This window comes from Actinia tenebrosa, unplaced genomic scaffold (assembly GCF_029948245.1).
Source record: "Actinia tenebrosa isolate PJP-AT-01 unplaced genomic scaffold, QUT_ActTen_1.0 PGA_scaffold1__47_contigs__length_23844297, whole genome shotgun sequence".
In the NCBI taxonomy this organism is placed as follows: domain Eukaryota; kingdom Metazoa; phylum Cnidaria; class Anthozoa; order Actiniaria; family Actiniidae; genus Actinia; species Actinia tenebrosa.
In genome coordinates this window covers 23,636,824-23,658,730 of record NW_028292578.1, presented here as the reverse complement: position 1 = coordinate 23,658,730, position 21,907 = coordinate 23,636,824, and the positions used below count along the sequence as shown (strand labels likewise).

At 36.9% G+C, this 21,907-nt stretch overlaps 3 protein-coding genes across 4 annotated transcripts; all 3 read left to right on the top strand.

Annotated features, from left to right (window-relative positions):
• The first annotated feature begins 65 nt into the window (after positions 1-65).
• On the top strand, positions 66-3,210 carry LOC116289161 (transcription termination factor 3, mitochondrial). Its single transcript, XM_031696039.2, has 2 exons — positions 66-449; positions 2,071-3,210. The coding sequence occupies exons 1-2, from the start codon at positions 195-197 to the stop codon at positions 2,557-2,559; spliced, it is 744 nt and encodes a 247-aa protein (XP_031551899.2). The 5' UTR covers positions 66-194; the 3' UTR covers positions 2,560-3,210.
• Positions 3,211-5,504: 2,294 nt separating this feature from the next.
• Positions 5,505-13,531, top strand: LOC116289162 (uncharacterized). 2 transcript variants are annotated; one of them, XM_031696040.2, is made up of 6 exons: positions 5,505-5,637; positions 7,438-7,703; positions 8,998-9,206; positions 10,860-10,951; positions 11,431-11,554; positions 12,454-13,531. In XM_031696040.2, exons 1-6 carry the CDS (start codon positions 5,537-5,539, stop codon positions 12,541-12,543), a joined length of 882 nt encoding a protein of 293 aa, XP_031551900.1. In that variant the 5' UTR covers positions 5,505-5,536; the 3' UTR covers positions 12,544-13,531. The 2 variants fall into 2 exon arrangements, with proteins under 2 accessions (XP_031551900.1, XP_088889483.1); XM_089033357.1 differs by having other exon boundaries at positions 5,527-5,637; positions 7,384-7,703.
• A 1,088-nt stretch (positions 13,532-14,619) lies between these two features.
• Positions 14,620-21,606, top strand: LOC116289159 (coatomer subunit epsilon). Its single transcript, XM_031696036.1, has 12 exons — positions 14,620-14,725; positions 15,075-15,137; positions 15,856-15,956; positions 16,189-16,285; positions 16,889-16,938; positions 17,432-17,485; positions 18,302-18,323; positions 18,469-18,528; positions 19,259-19,414; positions 20,145-20,213; positions 20,635-20,709; positions 21,286-21,606. Exons 1-12 carry the CDS (start codon positions 14,627-14,629, stop codon positions 21,331-21,333), a joined length of 894 nt encoding a protein of 297 aa, XP_031551896.1. The 5' UTR covers positions 14,620-14,626; the 3' UTR covers positions 21,334-21,606.
• The last annotated feature ends 301 nt before the right edge of the window (positions 21,607-21,907 follow it).

Genomic DNA, 21,907 nt, shown 5'->3' with positions numbered 1-21,907 from the left:
TTAGGCATTCAGGAAGTTACCCTGCTCGTTTTTCTTCAAGTTTAATCGGTAATTCTACAAATATTGACTCAAAATTCGTAAAACATGTTAAAAATGTTTCTGAAACTGAGACAGACTTTTATGAGAAAAGAAACATTTCAGTGGAAAAAATATTATCTGATTTTAATGTACCTATTAAAAAAGTACAAAACCAGATGGATATTACACGATTATCTTTGGAAAGAGTCAAAGAAAAGATCAAGTTTCTTGAAGGATTAGGTCTGAGTGCTGAAGACGTTGGGAAACTGCTTACAAGAAGACCATCAGTGCTTGTAGCTAGAACTGAAGATTTACAAGCTCGTGTTGAAGCGTTAAAGAAAGCTGGTATTCAGCCTAATGCACTAGTGTATGCAGTCAAGAAATCCCCAGGGATTTTAACAGCAAAGACTGAAAATACAATTTTTTCTAAGGTAAAATATTCAATTTCCCTTCTTTTCTCTTTTTCCATTTTTTCTGCTATGGCTATTTGTTAAAGCTTTTGGTTGTGACTTATTTCCTGTCCAACTACTCACAAAAACTCTCAAGTTAAAGTCAAAAAAAGTTCTCAATGAAATAACTTCCACTTTAAACAATTAGGTCTAGTAGACCTTTGGGTAGAAAATCTTTTTGTGAAAAAAAGTTGGTTGCAGAGGAAAAATTCAATTTCCCTTTTCTTTATGGCTAGTTAAGAAATTGCACCCAGGTTCCCAGAGGTGAGTGTGCCACCGCTATATATGCACTTCATAAGAGCTTCATGCTATAGGTTCTTGCAGGGTGGTGAGCTTGAACTTTAAACTATATGAAACTCAAAGGATTTGCCTAAGAAACATAAATCACAGCAACCAAGGGAGCACGGCAGACATAAATTTGTTGATTGGTCTTCCTGTGGTACATACTTAAACAATATTATGTACGCTGCCATCTTTGATATTTACTTAAGCCCACGCTATTTTTCGTGGATAACCGTATTCGTCAGCATATATCATTACCACAGGAAGACCAATCAACAAATTTATGTCTGCCGTGCTCCCTTGCAGCAACAAGAACACCTTGCTGTGTGGATACTCCAACCATTTAGATTTAGGGGGGAGGTGTGGTGTTACCTGGTACCTACCACCTCTGGAAGTGAAATCTTAGATTTTGTCCCCAAATATCTCCAAAACTAAAAGCCAAATCACAGAAATGAATGGACTGTCTGTCTCCATGTATGCTAAAAAACACATAGAAATTGCCACTACAGACCCCCAGTATCGAGCATTTGAACAGGTCTCTGAGGGGGGAGGGAGTATGTACCTATACCCACCACCTTAATTCATAAAATTGGGTCCTTATCTTGGACCATCGTTTGAACCTTGCCCCTAATGCTACCCAAATGGTTAAGTACTGTACTTCTCAATGATCTCCAAACCCAACGGCCAAATTTCAACGGCTTGTTGTGAAATTGGTTTTTCACAGCTGTCAATCAAAACTAATCATTGGGTCCCTGTTATAATATTTTGACTAGCAGTAGTGAAAAACTAAATTGCAACTAGCAAATTGCAACTGCAGAGTTTACAGAATATTGATTTATGAGTGAGGTATCAGTTAAATAAATCACCTTGTTATTAAGTCATCCTCTTTAAATAAAGTTTACTGTAATGAATAGTTCCTTTTTTCACTCCGTAAATACAGCTGTGTTTTAAGACTGAAGACTCATCTTCGCAGGCTTAGCCTCGCTTAAGGGTAAATCATTTGCAAATGTCAACTTTAATGTAAAGAATGTGCAGCTTGAACAATACCAATGTTTTGAAATCCCTCGGACTTTTAATGGTATCTGTGAATAGCTGACATATAAACAAGGCTATGCCTGTGCAAATGAGTCTGTAGTCTTCAAAAACAGCGGTATGCATCAAATTGTGTGTTAATATTATATAGGGGACCTAGAGTCCTATTGTATTATCACCCACCCTTGGGCGAATCATGAAATAAATAAATGAATAAATAAATAAATAAATAATATGAGACTTGTGCATTACGGTAATTGATGTTTCAAACTTCTTTCCTTTTTAACAGGTTAAATATTTACTTGATCTAAAAGTAAAACCCAAACTAACAAAAGAAGAAGTCCTACACATGTTAACCAAGTGTCCAGACATCATTGCAACATGCAGCTTGGATTCAATCCAAAACAAAATCCATTTCCTGGAAAAAGTCTTAAAATTCAACCAACATCAACTTCACAACATCATCCTCAAACAACCAACAGTTCTGACTTTTGGTACTGATTCCATGAAATCTAAGTTTGCATACTGTTATGACGAGTTAAATGCAAGCCGCTCAAGTATTGCAAGATGCCCTAGGGTGTTTCAATGTTCTCTTAAGAGGATCAAGGAAAGACATCAATTTTTGCTGAAAGTTGGTCGGCTAAAAGAGGATATGATTGTTGATGATTATGGTCTTGGCGTCATAGTTACCCAAACAGATAAATACTTTGCCGATAAAGTGGCTTTAAGTAGTCTGGAAGAATTTAATGCTTTTAGGTTATCTGTTAATAATGAATAGTGCTGGAACCAATTACAAGAACGTATCCGCAGCAGACCCCTAGGTTTTTACATCTCCTACCCTGATACTAAAAGGTTAACCCATTAACCCAACAAACAGTACAGTTTTTAGACTGCAATCTAATACCCCATTCACACCTAAACATGTTTAGTTAAACTATGTTTTCATTAGGAAAAAAATTGAGAAACTAGAAACCTACAATATAATGAAACTTTCTAAAATATTGTCACAGCAAGACAAAGGATAGTTTACATGCATTATTTCACCAAATATTGTGCAGTGTTCGTAGATAGTTTTCCAAACCTGTTTAGTTAAACCACTTTAAACATGTTTAAGCCTTGGTGTGAATGGGGTATAAGTCCCTCTATCTCCCTTGGTCACTATCCGTCTGTCTGTCCATGTTGATTGGCCAAGGAAGATTGGTTACGAGTCAAAAGTCCCTGGGGGAGGGGGCTGGGGAGGGAGGGATAAACAGTTTTTGGTAACTAAGCTATAAAACAATTATTCACCAATTTATTCAAGTGGCAAGGTAAGTATTAACCATAATCACTGTCAGAGCCTGAGGTAGATAATTGTTTTAGAATATTTTTTAGATTTGAACATTAGAGAAAAGACGAAATTTAAAATTAAAAAAAAAAGGTTTTAGTGTTACTTCTGCATGGGCAAGTTTTGGAAAGTCCAACAATCACCACTCAAGCAGTGAATATTGTTTCATAATCGCTGGTAACTCGACCAATCACAGTACATGAAATTCTATATTCATGTCTAAAATCATACTAGATCCTCAATCTTTGAGTTCAGCACATATGCCCTTATGTGGCCTATATATATTCATATTCTCTTGATAGATTTTTAGTTCTTTCGAGACAATATGCTTAGTTATTTTCGTGTTTCTTTTACAAAAAGACGCACTCTTTCACACGCTTCAGAGGGACGCCTTTAGCTAGTCAAATTTTTTTTTCCCTTTTATTTGGGATTTTTTAATATTTTAACAGGATTTCTTTAGATAGTCTAATTTAGAAACTTCTCTGCAAATAACAGCGTCCCTCTGAAGTGCATGTGAAGGAGTGCGTGTTTTGCGAAGATCATAACACTCAAAAGGATATTTAAAACCAGAGTTAATATTAACTATGTTAAAAACGCTTCTAAGGCCCTGGCTAAACGAGGAAACAAGTTTCCAGAAACATGTTTACAGCGCGCATGTTGTCCCGATGTTTCCCAATTTAGCCACATGCGTGCAACAAATTTTGCTTTCAAGACGCAAAAAAATGTTTCTGCTGTGCGGCAGAAACATTTCATGCTTTAAAGACGCATGGAAACAATGTTTCCCGATGTTTCCTGACAGTTTTGCCACCTTTGGGAACATTGAAGGAAACCTCGTTTACTAGGCAGGGCCAAAAAGGACGCATACTTTCACACGCTTCAGAGGGACGCCTTTAGCTAGTCAAGTACTGTTGTTTTGTTTGTGATTTTTTAATATCATATTTTAACAGGATTTCTTTAGATAGTGTAATTTATAGAATTCGCTGAAGTACGTCGTGTGTGAAGGAGTGCGAGGTAGCGAGGTTTGCGAAGATCACAACACTCAAAAGGACATTACGCTTCAAAAGGACACACTCTTTCAAACGCTTCAGAGAGACTTTAGCTACCTTATTACATGACATTTTCGCGACACCTTAATTTCGCGAATTTCACGATTTAAGAAAAATCGCGAAATTAAAGTGACGCGGAAAATTAGTGTCACGAACATAACATGACGCGAAAATTAAGTGCCTCACAATATGTCAATAATCAAGAAAGAATACGTTTATTACCACTGAAACGTTTACAAAATCATACTTTTCACTATTCTGGACTTGTTAGGAAGGAAGCTTCTTTATTTTGTCACGGTAAAAACATCAGTCGATTGCCTAAAAATATTTAAAAGTAAAGATTTACGATTAAAAAGCTAGTTACTGTTTTACATGTTTGCCGTGGAGCCCTTAGTTACAACTTTTCTTACTGTACAAACTATCAATTTCCGTTTTAAATTTTTGTACTGACTTGACCTCTTTTATATTTAACCGTAGGTCATTCCACAATTTTGCCCCACTATAGCTGAATGATCGTTTTAGATATTCAGTGTGTGGCTTAGGTATTGACAGTTTATGATCATGATTTCGAAGGTTGTATTTAGTATTCTGGACTTGTTAATGGATATCGTGGTCAATCAGTCACTCAATAATTCATGTACAAGCTTGAATTTCTTGTGGACATTGTGAGAACTTCTTTGTTGTTAATGTTGTCATATAGACCCGCCGCTGCATCTTTTGTTAATTTTGACGATATTGTAGATGAAGTCGTTCTATTTGATTCAAGGATAAGTTAAATAAAACAGTGCCTTACTTAAAAGCGCGAAATTATAGTGATTCAAAATACGAAAATTTCCCAAAATCGCGAAATAAACGTGTCGCGAAAATTTCATGTAATAAGGTAGTCAAACACTATTTTATTTAATTTGTGTTTTTTTATATCATATTTTAAGAGGATTTCTTTAGATAGTCTAATTCAAGAAATTCTCTTCAAATAGCAGCGTCCCTCTGAAGTGTGTAAAGGAGTGCGTGTTTTGCGCAGACCACAACACTCAAAAGGACTCCAAGTAAGCTTTTAGAAATTACATCGACAGAAGGCGTCCCTATGAAGCATGTGAAGGAGTACGAGGTAGCGACGTTTGCAAGTCACAACACTCGAAAGGACGCGTGATTTTCGAAGGAAAATTTCAGTCGTTTCAATTAATTTTAATGTTAATTTTTTAAATTTTAACTTTTTTATATATTGATAACACAAGAGTGTCGATCAGTATATCGTATATTGAACCACAGCCTCCCTGGTTGTTATCATCATGTAGGACCGTGAGGGACTTGATTCCAATCAAAATATGCTAATCATTTGACAAAATGCATATTAATGACCGTCCGAGTGGAAGTAGTTCGCAGAAATGGCGTTCTTCTTCCAGCTTATGACAATTTTTCTTCTGTTTCCTGTTATCCACAGTCAAGTTTGTGAACCAATAGATTATGAAATATCTACACTAACCTCGTAAGTATTTCGTGCTCTGAAAGTTCATTTTTCTAACTTGCTTTTTAGCAGAATATTGTATACCATGTATCAATAATAACGTATCAATTTGCATATTTTTAAAAACTTTATGTTTGTATTAAACTGATACCAACAAGTTGATCTTCGTAACGCTGAAGCATTGGCCAAGGCCAAACGTAGTCAATTGATAAAAAATGATTATCAATTGTCAATTATAAATTGATAATATTTAGACGATGATAAATTAACTAATTGCATGCTTATCAATAGACCTCTTCGGCTTGGGGTAATGTTTTCCCATTTCAGACCACGTGTCATTCCCTTGAGAATAAGATTCTTTGTTTGAGCTGTGTCCATATTCATGTGTCTTCTCATGTGCAACCGAGCGCAGCAAACCTTAAACAAAGAAATGATACTCTAGGGAATGACATGTGGTCTGAAATGGGAAAACATGACGTCAGAGCTGAAGAGGTATATTGATATCCACAATTAATAGAAATTGATATATCTCACTCAGGTTTCTTCAATATCAATAATATTCCCCCTTCACACTTCCCTGCACCATCTTGAAAGGTAACCATGCATGCCTATGCATCAAAGTGTGACAAAGGGTGAGCTTGCAATGATATAGAGACTTTTTCTAACACCAATATTATTCACATGGCTCTACCATTGCAAGCTCACTGTTCTTCTCGCTTCAATGCAAAGGCATGGTTACCTTTCAAGATGCATGGCACAGGGAACTGTGAAGGAGAGTATTAACAATTAGGTATATATTGATACCAACATTTATTATACATTTAGGTTTAATATCAGTGTGATAAATCCGTGAACAAAAACCATATCAGTGTTTCCTAAATTTGGAAACAAATGTTATAAAATATGGTTGTTATCTTTGAGTGTTGGTCCAGGGACAGGAGGTGGTTCAGGTCCTCATGGTTACATGATCCTAAGTCTTTCTACTTAAAGCTCAAAAGCAACTACAATAGAACCATGCATGCAGTATATGATTAATGAACAGGGCTGTCAACCCCCAAGATATTCAAATCTGGAGAATTGATAGGGAAGGGAAATGACGTCACAGCGCGTCAAAAAGCACGCGAAAAGACGTCTTTCGCTTTGTAACATTTGATGTGATTGGTTTATTTCTGACCAATCAGATTATCGCTTATATTACAATGGCCTGCTTGCAAGAACAGTTTATGAGGAACGTTTTGATTTTGTTAGCGATGTAAAATAACACAAACAACACAAAATAACTGGAATTTTAATTATGGTTGTGAAAGTCGAGTCTCACAAGAAATGGTCAGCTTCGGTGATTATCCGGGAGAATTGAGACTCTAATCTGGAGACCAGGAGATACGGTCCAAAATCTGGAGACTCCCGGTTTATCTGGGAGAGTTGACAGCCCTGAATGAATGATGTTGAATACAGTGTTTGACATTTTCATTTTCCATCCAAATGTCTAAAAGTCATATGAGTTAGCTTGCCTTAAGGTAGCTCCCACCAAGACCAATTAGCAACAGTCTTTGAAAGTGGTTTTTGCCTGCCAAGCTTGCAATGCATTGAGGTTGATAAATATGCAAATATTGTCAGCACAGAAAAAAAAAATGTCAAAAGACCATGCATTCACATTGCCCATAGTGTATTGAGGCTTAATTTATGATGCTACATGAAACAAACTCTTTACCAACCTTTTTTGAAATATCTTTTTTCCAAAATAAATTTAAATGACACATTTTAAAGGTGGATGCAACAGCTTGGCCTATAATTGACCATGAAATCTGATATTTTTTCAAGTGCACAATTCTGGTGGTTTGAAATAGATCCAAGTTATTGCTCAACCAGCAAAGTTCTATCTGATCCTAATAATTCTGCCAAAGGCCTCCAAGCAAATGTTTCCAGTACAAGCTGTATGATCATATTCAGTGTTTGTAAGGAGTTGCCCATCTTGTGCCCTGATCAGGGGGCATGCAAGATCAAGGGAATCAACTCTAGTTTCCAATATATCTCATGGCCTGTTAGTCTTGGGTCAATGGACTATGAAGGGTTCAAGTTTGTCACAGGTATTTATATCTTTATGCTGATTACCATTTGAGCAAACAGATTCTGCCACTAGTTTATGGTAGCATTGGATTTTTTTTGGCTACTGTGTGATAAAGGTCCATGGGTTATAGTAAAAGTAGGTTGCAATTCAGGCAATTTAATGAGGAATTTTATATTAGAATTAATATACAGTCACATAAACCTCCGCGTTGAACCATATTGCCACATATACACCCATCATGGTCCTCGATCATCATGCAGTGTTTTGGGTACTCTTTATATTATTCAGGGGGGAAAGGTACCTTACTTAGCAACCCAGGGGGGGGGATACTCCCATATATGGACTATATGGGGATGATCTGCTTCTTCCTGAGCTTCCTGTCATATTCATGGTTTCTACTTTTGTATTGACCGAAACTGGTTATTATGGTTGTAAAAAAATGATACGCGAGATGACATGATAATTGAAACAGGAACTCAGTGCAATAAATTATCTTTGATGTCTTAAACAGGGTACCCCTTACAGAATCCCAGCGGAACACCTCTACCCAAATTCTGGCGGAGTACCCCCCCCCCCCCCAGGCCTAGCAGGGGGGGGCGCAAAGGGGGGCTGAAGCTCTCCTTCAGCAGAAAAAAAAAAACGAAACAAAACTGAAGAATTAATTAGATGCTTTTTTTATTGTTTTCCGTTATGTTGACAGAATATTTCTAATAATAAATCATTTCCAGTTGACGGATTAGATAATGTCAACTGGAAATGATTTATTTTTGGTTCATCGTTTGACTTAACTGCTAATAGCACTCCTCATAGATTGATCTACAGTAAGGGCTGTCAAATCATTAGCTGCCACACCCATTTAGACAGTACTCAACATTATACATTTTTGGGGTTATTTTCAACAATCAAACTGCAGTATCCTCCTTATTATATGGGAGTCCCAATATGCCATATATGTTTTTTTAAATAATTATTTGATAACCCTCCAGCTGGGCTTTCCAAAACAACAAGACCCTTCAAAATTTTGGACACATTTGCTGATGATTATTAGAAATTTAGTTATCGGCATTGCATAATGTTGCACTAATGCACTGTTTAGCATCCCATATTCAGTATTTGATAACCATCAGTAGCTGTCCTTAGTGCTGGGTATCCCCAGACCATGTTGATAACCCCTTACTTCTTCCTAAGTGTCCTCTTCAGGCATTTTTATAATTCCATGTTTTCTATTCTCTGGGCTTCCTGTGGAAGAAAAGTACTATAGACATAGGAAGCCCACCAATGGAAAATCTAATCAGTATTGTTTATCGTTGCAGGTAATAAATTTTTAAGCTTTGAATATCATGATGGAGACAAGATGAGCTGCAAAACGAGCAAGGGGGAGCAACAGCCTTTAAAAACACTGATAACTTTGAATTGCAAAGATGATGCAAAATGGAATGCAACAGCAAAGAAGGAAATGCCGTTTGCTGGTGGTGCAAAAGCGCCAACTGGGAGCATTTCATTTAATAAACAGGAGTGTATGGTATGTGATGGTTATAGAACAGCAATGATGTAATTTCAGGCGCATAATTTTTATTGAAGATATAGCTAGAAATATAGATAAGTTATAGTGCTTGGGAACTGAGGTTATTCCAGGCAAAAGATCCTTGGAATTAAATTCGGAAAAATTAATTTCCGACCTCGCTGGGAAACGAACCCACGACCTTTTATTGGTGTAGTTGGGGGGGGGCTAATATTGAAATTTGGTTCTTTAGTATTGATTATTTGATTAAATATGGTATTCTGACCAATCAATGTGAGAATGAGTTCATTTCTAATTAACTGCCACGTGATTGGTCAGAACACGATGTTTATAACATTCCAGACATATTTTAGGTGTTCATGGTTTTCTTAGTATAACTATAAATGCTAGAATAGCAAAAATGTTATAGCTACTTCTACTAAATTTTACATTATTTTTGAATATAAGAATTTAGTTTTATAAAAAAATTAATTGTGAGTATTTAAGCATTATTACAAAGTATAATTTTGAAGAATCATAAATCATTTCTCAAAATGTGGAGGGCAAGTAACTGGTATCCATTATCACCAATGGAAGCAGTGGCAGATCCAGGGTTGGTTTTGGGGGTTCCATCGCACCCCCCCCCCCCCCCCCTTTTTGTGCGATCTTGTGAAGCCAATCATGTTCCATAGGCTCAGTAGAAGGAAATTTTTCTGAAGGCAGTCTTATCAGCTTTTTCTGTGTGGTGGCCATTTTGGAATCCCCACCCCACCTTTTAAAATCCTGAATCTGCCACAGTGGAGTATTTAAGTGCTGGATTTTGTCCTCAAATATCCCCAAAGTTAAAAGTCAAATTGAAGAAGAAATGAACTGTCTATTCGCATGTATATATTAAACAATGTATTTGTGTATAGAAATACTATGTTGCATGTAACCTTAAAGCAGCTCAATGTGGACCCGGGGGGGGGGGGGGGGGGTACTACCACCTCAACTTGGGTATGGGTGTGCCGCCAGGACCTCAAAACCCTGACCCTATCCCAGACCTAAAATTTTGATTTTACATTACCCTATCCCAGACTAAAACTAAGAATTGTACATCCTAACCCAGACTAAAAGACGGAAAAGACAGTTTTTCAATAGATTGCGATCAATATTTACTAACGTTTTTATTGTTTTTGTGCCAGCTGAAAGCGTAGCCTATTTGCCGGACAAAAATGACCAAATCGTTAACCCTATCCCAGACTAAAATGATACTCTATCCCAGACAAAATGTCAAAAAATGATACCCTACCCCAGACCCAAAAGCCAAAAAACCATACCCTATAGGGCGGCACATACCCGTATAGCAAATATAGGGGAGTATACCCCCCCCCCCCCGGGAATTTGGAGGACAAAGCAAAATAATTTCAATCTCATGAAAATTGGAAACCTTTCATATATGTCCTCTAAATTGAGCTCAGTGCATTCCAATGACATTGAGCATGTCAACAGGTCTCTGTGGGAAGGGGGTATTAACCAGTACGCCAACCATCTCAATCCAATAAAATTGAGTCCCTTTTTTGGCCTGTTGTTTTGACCTTGTGAGTGGGATATAGCAAAAGGATTTGGGGGGTAGGGGCAGGAGAATAGAAGAATAGATATGTATGAGTCTTCTCATATTTGATTTTACTGCAGTATAAACTCTCCTTCAATTCCTCTGAGGGATGTCCACATCATAGGGGAACCAAAGGACACACCCTTAGTACTGGATCAATTCTACTGATACTGTAAGTACATATCATAAGTAAAACGGAACACACTTGGTATTGTATGTGGGAATGCAGGGTCGTGCAGCGATCTCGAGCTCGATTTCTGAACATGCCATCACATGTGAGTGGAGTTTGTTAGATCTCTCCCTTGATTCGAAGGTTTTTCTCCCAACACAAAACAAAATCGTACTAAGAGTCAGCCCAGAGGTTGTTCCAAGGTTCGATCTGTGAGTTGGCCATGTCCTGACATAGATCAGCCCAGAGGTTGTTTCAGGGTTCTATCTATGAGTTAGCCATGCCCTGACTTAGATCAGCCCAGAGGTTGTTTCAGGGTTTGATCTGTGAGTTAGCAGTGCCCTGACTTAATCAAATCTAATTAACCCAAGATCTCAGAGAAGAGAACCACGTGTGCCGTCTACCCAGACGCTTTTCCTACAGCACTTATTATTTTACTAAAACAACTTTGATAAGAACTGATTGGACTGATTTATTTGCAGATTTTTCCCAAGTGTTTTCTTATATTGTGTCATTGGTGGTTTGATTAACGCCGGCCGCAAGAAGAGCGGAACTGATCTGATTCCCAATTACAACTTCTGGAAAGACCTACCCTATCTAGTACTGGTATGTTGACAATATTATCCTCGATAGTTTCCTTCTTGAATAATTAAACTACGAGCAAACCAGAAGCAAACTAAAGCAAACGAACATCTGAAAATTTGAAAGTTCTCGCAAGGAGTTTTAGACTGAGTTGGGTTGCGTTAGAGCAAAAGCGCGCGAATTTTATCCGTTTCTCGATGCGAGCGTTTGCGCCTTAAAACACACATATGACATGTCATTATATTATATGGGGTTCACATCCTGTGCGAGCATTTATTCCGTATTGAACATGAGATAGATGAGACAGTTATAGAGCGGTTTTCGTATGAATACGCCAAATTCGTAGCCGTACTGTAGCTGTACCGTATCAATACCGTACCCGAACCTACGCGGTGCGATTTGATGGATTACTGGAAGCCAATGTGTAGCTAATGGGAAAACAATGTTGAAGGTTGCCGTATCGTGTACGTGCTTCAAATCAGTACCGTTCGTATACGTTTCCCACTTGTACGAAAACCATAAAATTATGGGAAGTGATTTCAATGTCACGGCATGTCGGACCGTGTACGGGCCGTAAGTCAGTATCGTGTACGATAACATTCTTTAGGGAAGCCATTTTAATGTCACGGCATGTCGTACCGTGGGAAGCGTGTACGGGCTGTATTTAGTCAGTATCGTATACGATAACCATTCTTGGGGGAAGACATTTAAGTCGGTATCGTATACGATGAACCATTCTTCAGGAGGGAAGCCATTCCAGTGTCACGGCATCATGTCCTACCGTGTACGGTCTGTAAGTCAGAGTAGTATGTGGTTTCTCCACTGATACCTAAACCGCTCTATTTACTGTAGTATCTAGCTCGCGCAAGCCGGAGAGATGCATAAACAAATTTTGACAATTTTGCTTCAACTTTTTTTTACAGGATGGTTTTGGGTTTGCGATTTCCATCATCACCTGCAAGAAAGCGACAACGACCTCTATACACCGGCCCAACTCCTATGAGACAATGTAGACTTTATCGGAAGGATCATTTATTATAGATTCTGTTATTAGTCATTATAGTCAATCTATCAAAGTTTTGGAAATCAAATTCACTCATCTAGCTATATCATAGGGAGGGGAGGGGGGAGGCTTGGGAATTGGCAGTAAATTTTTTTTTTTACCGGTTGAAGCCTACCCCCTTTAACTCAGTAAGAAAAAGAAAAGTTTGACCCTCCAAAACAATTCAAACTTTTAGGGATTACCCTCCCCCGATAAAAAACCTATTTTCCATTAGAACGTAGGTTTCATTTAGTCTCTTATACACTAGCAGAGAGGATTATAGTCTCTTATACTGGAGTAAGCGTTGCGTGACAACACTATTAAATAGCGGCTGCGTACGAGACTAAAAGGACTAGTCATTGAACTAGAGTGTTTTTACTTGGCCCGTGAAAAAAAGTGTACTAACAAGTGACAACAGTCAAAGTATGCTTACTATTTTTTACACTTAAAAGTGTTTTCTAAGCAATATTTTCAATTTGAAAGTCAAAAGTTTTCTTACAACCAAAAAAAATCTTTTCTCTAACAATAGTGTCCTAGTTTAATTTGTTGAACAGTTTTGTTTGTGATATAGAAATTATATGTACGATCTAGTCCAAAGTGATTCGGAGGGGTGCAGAGATGGATAGGAGAGGTATCTTCAAGGGCGGATCCAGGGGGATGCCCTGTGGTACACCCGACACCCCCTAATGTCGTCATTACTAATACGCTTTTTTACAAGCAAAAGAAACATTTACGATGCATAATATCTCTAAATACATTCTAGTTTTAATTTCGCACACCCCCTAACAAATTCCGGGATCCTGCTATGCCCTTTAGTGTAATTCTTCCAATCCCGGCCCTAGTGTACATGGTACTATAAAGAATGAATATTATAGATTATTATAGGAAGTTTTCCAGAAATTATAATTTTGATGGTCTGTTATTTTTATCAAAATAAAACTTGTTTCAGACATTTGAAACCTGAATTTCAACTGAATTTATATCGATACTACAGATTAAACTCTGAAAAAACTTCTAGTAGCTGGGCTTACCTAAGTCAAGGCACAGCTCAACTCACAGATCAACCGCTTAAACAACTTATACCCCATTCACACCTAAACGTGTTTAGTTAAACTATGTTTTCATTAGGAAAAATATTGAGAAACTAGAAACCTACAATAAAATAAAACTTTTCAAAATATTATCAGAACAAGACAAAGGATAGTTTACATGCATCAATTAACCAAATATTGTGCAGAGTTTGTAGCCATAGTTTTTCAAATCTGTTTAGTTAAACCACTTTAAAACATGTTCAAGCCTTGGTGTGAATGAGGTACTAGCCTTCGACTGGGCAGATCTAAGTCAAGGCAGTGAAGTTCAGAATTCAGTTTAGAATTCACATTCTAGGTTTTGCGCATCTGGAAGGGGAAAACGACAAACTCAGAAAAAACTTTGAATCAAACTGCTCACTTCATGGTGGGCCAGAATGGAATGGAACCGCCCTAAATTCTAGGGGTGAGAAGGAGTGAGTGCACGTTCTAACCTAGAGACGTGCCGTGACCGTGTCGAAAATTAGTATTTGTTCGCTTTCACTGGAAAAACCAGTGGCGGATCTAGGGGTGGGTTCAGTTGGGGTTGCAACCCCCCCTATGAGAGCCATCGTGATTTATTATTATTATTATTTTCATGACAACACCAACAGCATCGCGAGTTTTATTAAAACAGGGGTGCCGAACAAATTTCGCTCGCTTTTTTTTCTATACGCCATGTGTGGGACTTGAAACAACCATGCTCGCCTGCAGCAAATAATCGTCTCCCTAACCCTTTGGTCTGCAATATCTCTCCACCACCTCAATCAATGCTACAACCCCCCCTTTGAAAAAATCCTGGATCCGTCCCTGAAAACAATTGACCTTGTTTTATTCAAAGCCGTAACTTTCAGTCCCGTACAGATTCGTTCGGATCGGAGTTTTTCTGAAGAAATCTGGGATACCTTTGGAAAATAGGAAAAAGAAGTCCTGGAATACTTTCCCAGTATCCTCTGCGGGCTTCAAACCTAAGGAAAAGATTCCAAGATGGCGGCTTCTGGTGACGTGGATGAACTCTTTGATATCAAAAACCATTTTTTCATAGGAAATTATCAAGCTTGTATCACCGAGGCTCAGAGAAAACAGGTAATTATATGAATACTTATTCATAGGCTATTTTCTGTCTGGATTGTTGCATTTTTTCGATCTAAAATGGGCCTTGAATGCCGGTCTTTTCGTCGGCTTTCCTACGTTTAAATTTTATTATGCCAAAAAATATGAAGCTTACTTTACATTAATTATCCATAGAAATAAGGTTAATAAATACGTTTTTTTATATAGTTTCCAGGAATAGCAACCTTACTTTAGCTATTTGCATATTACTTTAGCCATTTTTTGCTTTTGTTTTTTGTTTTGCAAAAGTTGAATCATGTTTCATCAATATTTTTATACAAGTTTGAGGTTGATTAATATATTTGTTTATTAATCCTTATAGCCATCAACAAGGGACCTCATTGTTGAGAAAGATATCTATATGTATAGAGCATACACTGCTCAGGTAAGGAATCATGCTGCATACTATATCTGAGGAGGGACTTTGGATGGGAGGGGGGTACTGTAGTAATGATTTTTCAACCATTTTTCAGCAATTAGCTTCCTCTTTCAGTAATACTACTATCCCCTTGAAACTATAAAAAAATATTTAATATTGAACAAAAATGAGAAACCTTCAACATTCACCATTTCCATACATCGGTTCATTTGTCGAACACAAAGCATTCAGTCGAAATTGCAGGGTTCAAATTTGAATAATCCTTTGAAAGTACCTTGGCGCCTCGCTTGAGCCCTTCGTGTTTTACCAGTGAACCAATGTATGGAAAATGGTGAATTACTAGCCTCAATCCTTGACCAAAAGACATATTCATTCATACATTACATATATATAGTTTATAAGATTAGGATTTGATGTAGTTGTAGATTAATTGGTGTCGTTATAAGAATAGACATTTCACAATGTTTTCCCATTTCAGAACATGTGTCATTTCCTAGAGTATCATTTTTTTGTTTATTAAAAGTTGCACACAAGAAGACACATTAATACTGATACAACTAAAACAAAGAATCTTATTCTCAGGAGAATGGCACATGTGAAGAGAATGGCACATGGGAGAACATTATGCCCAAGCTAGAAAGGTTCTTCATCTTGATGCTGCCGAGTTATGGCCGGTGCATGAATGATTAGCGCTACTAAATTAATAGTTTGTAAACAATTTCAGGGAAAATATGGTGTTGTCTTAGATGAGATTTCTCAGTTATCTCCTCCTGAGGTTCAACCAGTAAGAATTCTGGCCGATTACCTTCAAAATCACAAAAAAAGGTTTGTGATTTTGTAATATTAGTGGACATACTATTGATAAACAGTGCTATTGTGATGTTAAATGTGACAAATACACTGTATTGTATTTCTACAATACATTTTGTCACAATTGCTATGTTGGATTGTCCAATAGATTTCATGAAATTTCATCATCATACACTCATGTATTGATACAAGTAAACAACGCTAATTCAGATTTTAGAGATGTTCACAGTATATTACTTTGTTGCAGGGACTCGATTTTGAATACCATAGAAAAGCAACTCAATACAAGTGATATTAATGACTATTATTTGTTGATGGCTGCATCAATCTATCTTCATGAAGAGGTAGGGCGTTACCATTTAACCATTTCCATATATCTATAGTTAATAAGCTTTTAACTTTTGAATGAACAAACATCAATTAAAAAATATTATGACACCAACCTACAGTACATGTTCAAGATAACACTAAATTTTGACTCATTTATTGATCAAATGGGAATGCTGAAACTTTGTGACCATTATAACTTAGTTTTTGCGATTTTAAGCCGCCAGTACAGATTTATATTGATGGCTAGTTGGAAGAAAAAATATCCCATATTGGCCATAGTGGCAATTCTACTATTTGTGAATGCACATACAGATAGTACATAGGTCATTCCGACATGGAAATGCTTTTGTTGAATCAGAAATATAAATCATTCCAACCATTGTTGGATCTTGGAATGACATATTTTATCTCGCTTTTCGCCTATTGTCTGTTGCCTATCACCTTTGCCGATGACAACCTTTTTGAAATAGGTATATATACAGTATATATATAACATATAATTCTGTGTCAACAATACAAGCTTGTATTGGGACTCTCTCCCAATCAAATTTATAGGGAAATATCTCCAAACTGGGGATATATGTATATAGCTAATTTTTTGATATGATTTTTTCTAGAATTTTGATTCAGCTTTGAGGTGTCTTCATCAATCAGACTCCCTTGAATGGTAAAAGAATAAATTATCATCATTCCCACCATTATTATTCTTATTATTAATGTTGAAAGGCTAAGGCCCGGTTCAGACGTCGATCTTTTGCCGCATCGAATCTAATTATTTACATTTAGTGCATGAGAAGAGCAACGTTTGAATCAATCGAGATCGACAGATTTAATTGAGGTCAGCAAAGAATTAAAGACGACTACTCGAGTCGCATGAAACGGCAAAAGACCGGCGTTGATTCAAACGTCGATCTTTTATCGAGTCAAATCTAATGCATGAATTAAAATGACTCAAGATTTCAGCGGTTTTTGGTTTTTTGGTTTTTGTCCATTGCGACAGACAACTTTAAAATGGACCTTTGAAACTTTGTCAACTTCAATTCCAATTAAATTCGACACGGCAAAAGATCGACGTCTGAACTGGACCTAAGACAACAGCATATTTCCCCTGAATAAAATGTATTGTGTATAACGCAAGTATGGTTCGATCTTTGTTTCAGCTCTGCATTGACTGTACAAATATATATTGCAATGAACAGAATAGATCTTGCAAAGTAAGTCAATTGTTTGCAAATTGTTGGAGTGCATGCTACGAAATAGCCACCATGTTGGTTGATGATAATAAGGCATATTCCTAATGTAGCTTCTCTCCTTAGATCAACCAACATGGTGGCTGCTTCTGAATCATTGGTATTCTTAACTGGACTCTTTTTAAGTGTAGAAGAGAACGTTTTAAAAGAGGTTTCTCCCACATTACTACGTCCTTGGCCAATAGTAAAATAGCCATTAGTTATTCAGTTTTTTGAATTTTTTGAAATTAACTTTAGAGCTAAGTGGTCCTTTGGACAACCATGTTCTAATTCTTAGGCCTCCAAAGCAAAACTTAGGAGTCTCACTTGGACGCCATCTTGTAGAGCCTGAATGACAATGGTCAGCGATTAGCTATAATGCAGAAGATGCAATCATATTTGTCAGCGGCATTCAATGGCTTCCAACGAATGCATTAATATCTCAAATTTTTGAAAGTTTATCAGTTGAAAAATGAACTTTCTAGGTTTTAGGCAGAAGAAATATAATTTAGAATTATATTCGGACTTTATGGAGTCTTATTTTTTCATAAAAGAAAACACCTTGGCAAAAACATAGGTCGTCAGAAGGACAACCACATTCCAAAATCTAGTAGTCATTTGCAAATTTTAGTCGTCCCTGACGACTGGACAACCGCTAATTTCGGACCCTGGTTAGTCGTTGATAATTAGTAGTGGTAGTTCATAGTAAGCCAAATTTTATATATTTAAATTATTGTACATTTGTTCATTAATCTTGAATTGTAGCAAATTTGTTAATATGGTGACTTTTTTTTTCTCCAGGAAGGAAATTAAGAAAATGCAGGTAATTCAGGATTTTTTATCTACTAGCAGCATGATTTAAGATATAATTCTTGTAATGATATTTACCATAAGAAAGTAAAAACATCTCTGTTGCATCATCTTTTAAAAGTAGTGAAAGAATTAAAATTGAATTAACATTTTCTTAGGATATCGATGATGACGCAACCTTAACGCAACTGTCACTGGCATGGTTCAATCTAGCAGTGGTAAGTAAATGTCAAATACAGCTGTAATATATTTTCATTTTAAATAGATGTCGTATGAAAAACACCTTACCTACCATTTACCAATCATGTACTAACCCCTTGATTGACACTTTACCAACCACGTACATGTACTGTAATAACCACTCATTAACATTTTACCAACACCTTACCAACACATACCACCACTTACAAACCACTTACCAACTTCTTAAACCAAACAAACACCTTACCGACACGTTACCAACCACTTACAAACCACTTGAACCATACAAACACCTTACTGACACATTACCAACCACTTACAAACCACTTGAACCATACAAACACCTTACTGACACATTACCAACCACTTACAAACCACTTGAACCGTACAAACACCTTACCGACACCTTACCGACACATTACCAACCACTTACGAACCACTTGAACTGAACAAACACCTTACCAACACCTTTCAACACATTATCAACCACTTACAAACCACTTGAACCGTACAAACACCTTACCCACACCTTACCAACCACTTGTACCATAAGAACACTTTACCAACACCTTACCTACCAACCACTTGAAAACACCTTTCCAACCACATACTAACCACTTAAGACCTTACCCACCACTACTTTACTGACACTTTACCAACCACTTACCAACCAATATTGGTACAGGTTGTTCATGACACCATTTTGATTTAGAAAAGTTTAACTTTGATGTATTTCATACATTTCAGGGAGGTGAGAAGTGCCAAGATGCCTATTACATTTTCCAAGAACTTGCAGACAAGTACTCTTCAACAGTCATGCTCCTTAATGGTCAGGCTGTTGCTTATATGCATCAAGGAAAATATGAAGATGCTGAGAGTCTCTTGCAGGAATCCTTGGATAAGGTTAGTAAAACCTTAGTTAGGGACGGACCATTAAATTTTTGAAGGTGGGGAGGGGGGTTGGGCAAAAACCCCCAAAAAATTGAGCACAGCTTTAAAGAGTTCCAAATTATGTCCGAAAAAAATTCCTGCACAGCCATGAGATGTAAAAACAAATTCCTGCACAAAATAAATTGCTCAACCCCCCCCTCAAAAATCTAATGGTCAGTCCCTTAGACTTCACAGATTCTACCTATAGGGATAAGGAATCACTTCTGGCCTCTCCAGTTGGATTCCTGAACTTGGCATAACATGAAAGTACTGTAGAGTTAGGAGTTAGTTAGTTCTAGCTCTCCCTTGATTTAAGGGTTCTTCTCTAGGTTCTCTGTAGCCAGCTCCCTCCCCCAGAGACTTTTGACTCATAACCAATCTTCCCCGTCCAATCGAAATGGACAGACAGACGGACAGTGACCAAGGGAAATAGAGGGACTGCTAGCAGTCTAGGTTTTCTGGTTTTACCCTGAAACAGCCTCTGGGTTGGTCAGAGGTCAGGGCATATTCACAAATGGATTTGTAATTTAGCATAATATAAGGCTTTGAGGAAGGAAAAAAAACTGGAGGAGAAACCTCAAGGATGTGACATAAAAAACTCTACTCATATGCAAAGCCATGTTGTAACACTGTGGTAGATTTGATATGAATTATTTATTTGCAAACTGATATATAATGTTAAGGTCTTGTTTGTATTTACCAGGATAGCAACAATGCAGAGACACTCATTAACATGATAGTACTTTCACAACACTTGGGTAAAGCACCAGAGGTATGTACTGTGGACAACTCTCTACCCATCTTCTCTCTTACTGATCGTTCATGTTCATATACATGGATTGTTAGTAATAGTGGTTTTAAGGGTAAATGGTTTGAACAAAGGTGTTGAAGTTTGTTGTAAAGTGTGATTGTCCAGGTGAGTGTCTTGAAAAAGACTGTTGTTGGTGGTGACTGACAGTTTGTTGTGAAGTGTAATGGTCCAGGTGAGTGTAGTCTAGAGAAAGACTGTTGTTGGTGGTGACTGACAGTTTGTTGTGAAATGTAATGGTCTGGGTGAGTGTAGTTTTGAGAAAGACTGTTGTTGGTGGTGACTGATGCTGAAAAATAAAATATGAACTGAATAACTGAAGTGATGCTGCTTTTCTAAAAAGTTCTCAAAAGGTGAATTCAATGCTGCTTCTTTTCTAATTTAGGTTAGCAACAGATATATTTCACAGCTAAAAGATGGTCATCCTCTTCATCCATTCACCAAAGATTATGTTGCAAAGGTAAGCAACAAATTTATTTTTTGGACACTAGTTGGCACATAGGCATAGTAAACACAGCGCAGAAGTAATTTTTTTTATACCACATAGTGCAAAGTATACATTGCTTATTGCTTTTCTATTGTTTCTTCATAGAGTGCTCGCACTAAACCCGTGAAACAAATACTATTTTTTAGTACTAAATAGTGATAATCAAACAATAGGAAACAAAGGATTCTGTATGAATTACTACTAATTAGTACTAAATATTATTCACGGGTTTAGTGTGTGCACTCTACACTGGGCATGCACTATTTAGTACAAATTGGTGCTATATGTTTTTAATCCTCTTTTATTCTACCACTGACCCAAAATCCCTTGAGATATAAATATCAATCAAGCAGTCGCCAAGTTTGTTGATCTAACAAGAGAAGCTAATGAGGAATGCTTTGTTATCGTCAACCAAGATGATCAGCTATGGAATTTTCAAACAATTACCTTACTTTGCAATATTTATTCTGTTCACCCCAAGAATATTTCTAAATTAAAATCATATTAAAATAAACTTATATAGTTGTCTTTCTTTTATATATTTTGCAGGAAAAGGATTTCGAGAGATTTTCAACTCAATACGCTCCCTCGGCATGAAAAATATAAATATAACTCATTATTAAATTCAAGTAGATGTGAAACAGCTGTAAAAATTTGCATTGTCAGCAGTTCTGCAGCATGCCAGTGATTTGATGCAAGACAACCCCTTTTAGGAATTTGAGCTTGTTGTGACACGTTGCCTGTAGTTTGAAATTTTTTTACAGCTGGTTGAAATCTTTCTGTATGCTATCAGTATTCACACACAGTAAAGCCCTAAATTTCATCTAGAAATTAGAATAATAGATTAAAGATAAATGTAGTTGGTTATAATGTTTGTGTCGTGTTTAAGTTGTGACCAGAGTAGGGAAGTTTTTAACATTTAAAATATTCTGTATGGTGGAATGCTACAGTTAAATAATCCATCAACCATATCTCCTTCTTTATATTGTTTCCTAATTTTCTTTCGTGAAAATGGGACGAGTTAGCAGTGCCCTGACTTAGATCGGCCCAGAGGTTGTAACAAAATAAAACAAAGCAATGAAATAAGAAAGGGATAATACAAGGGAAATAGATTAAAAGAAAAATGAATGGGATGGTAAAAGTGAGAAAGTGTGAAAAGAAATAAAGAAAA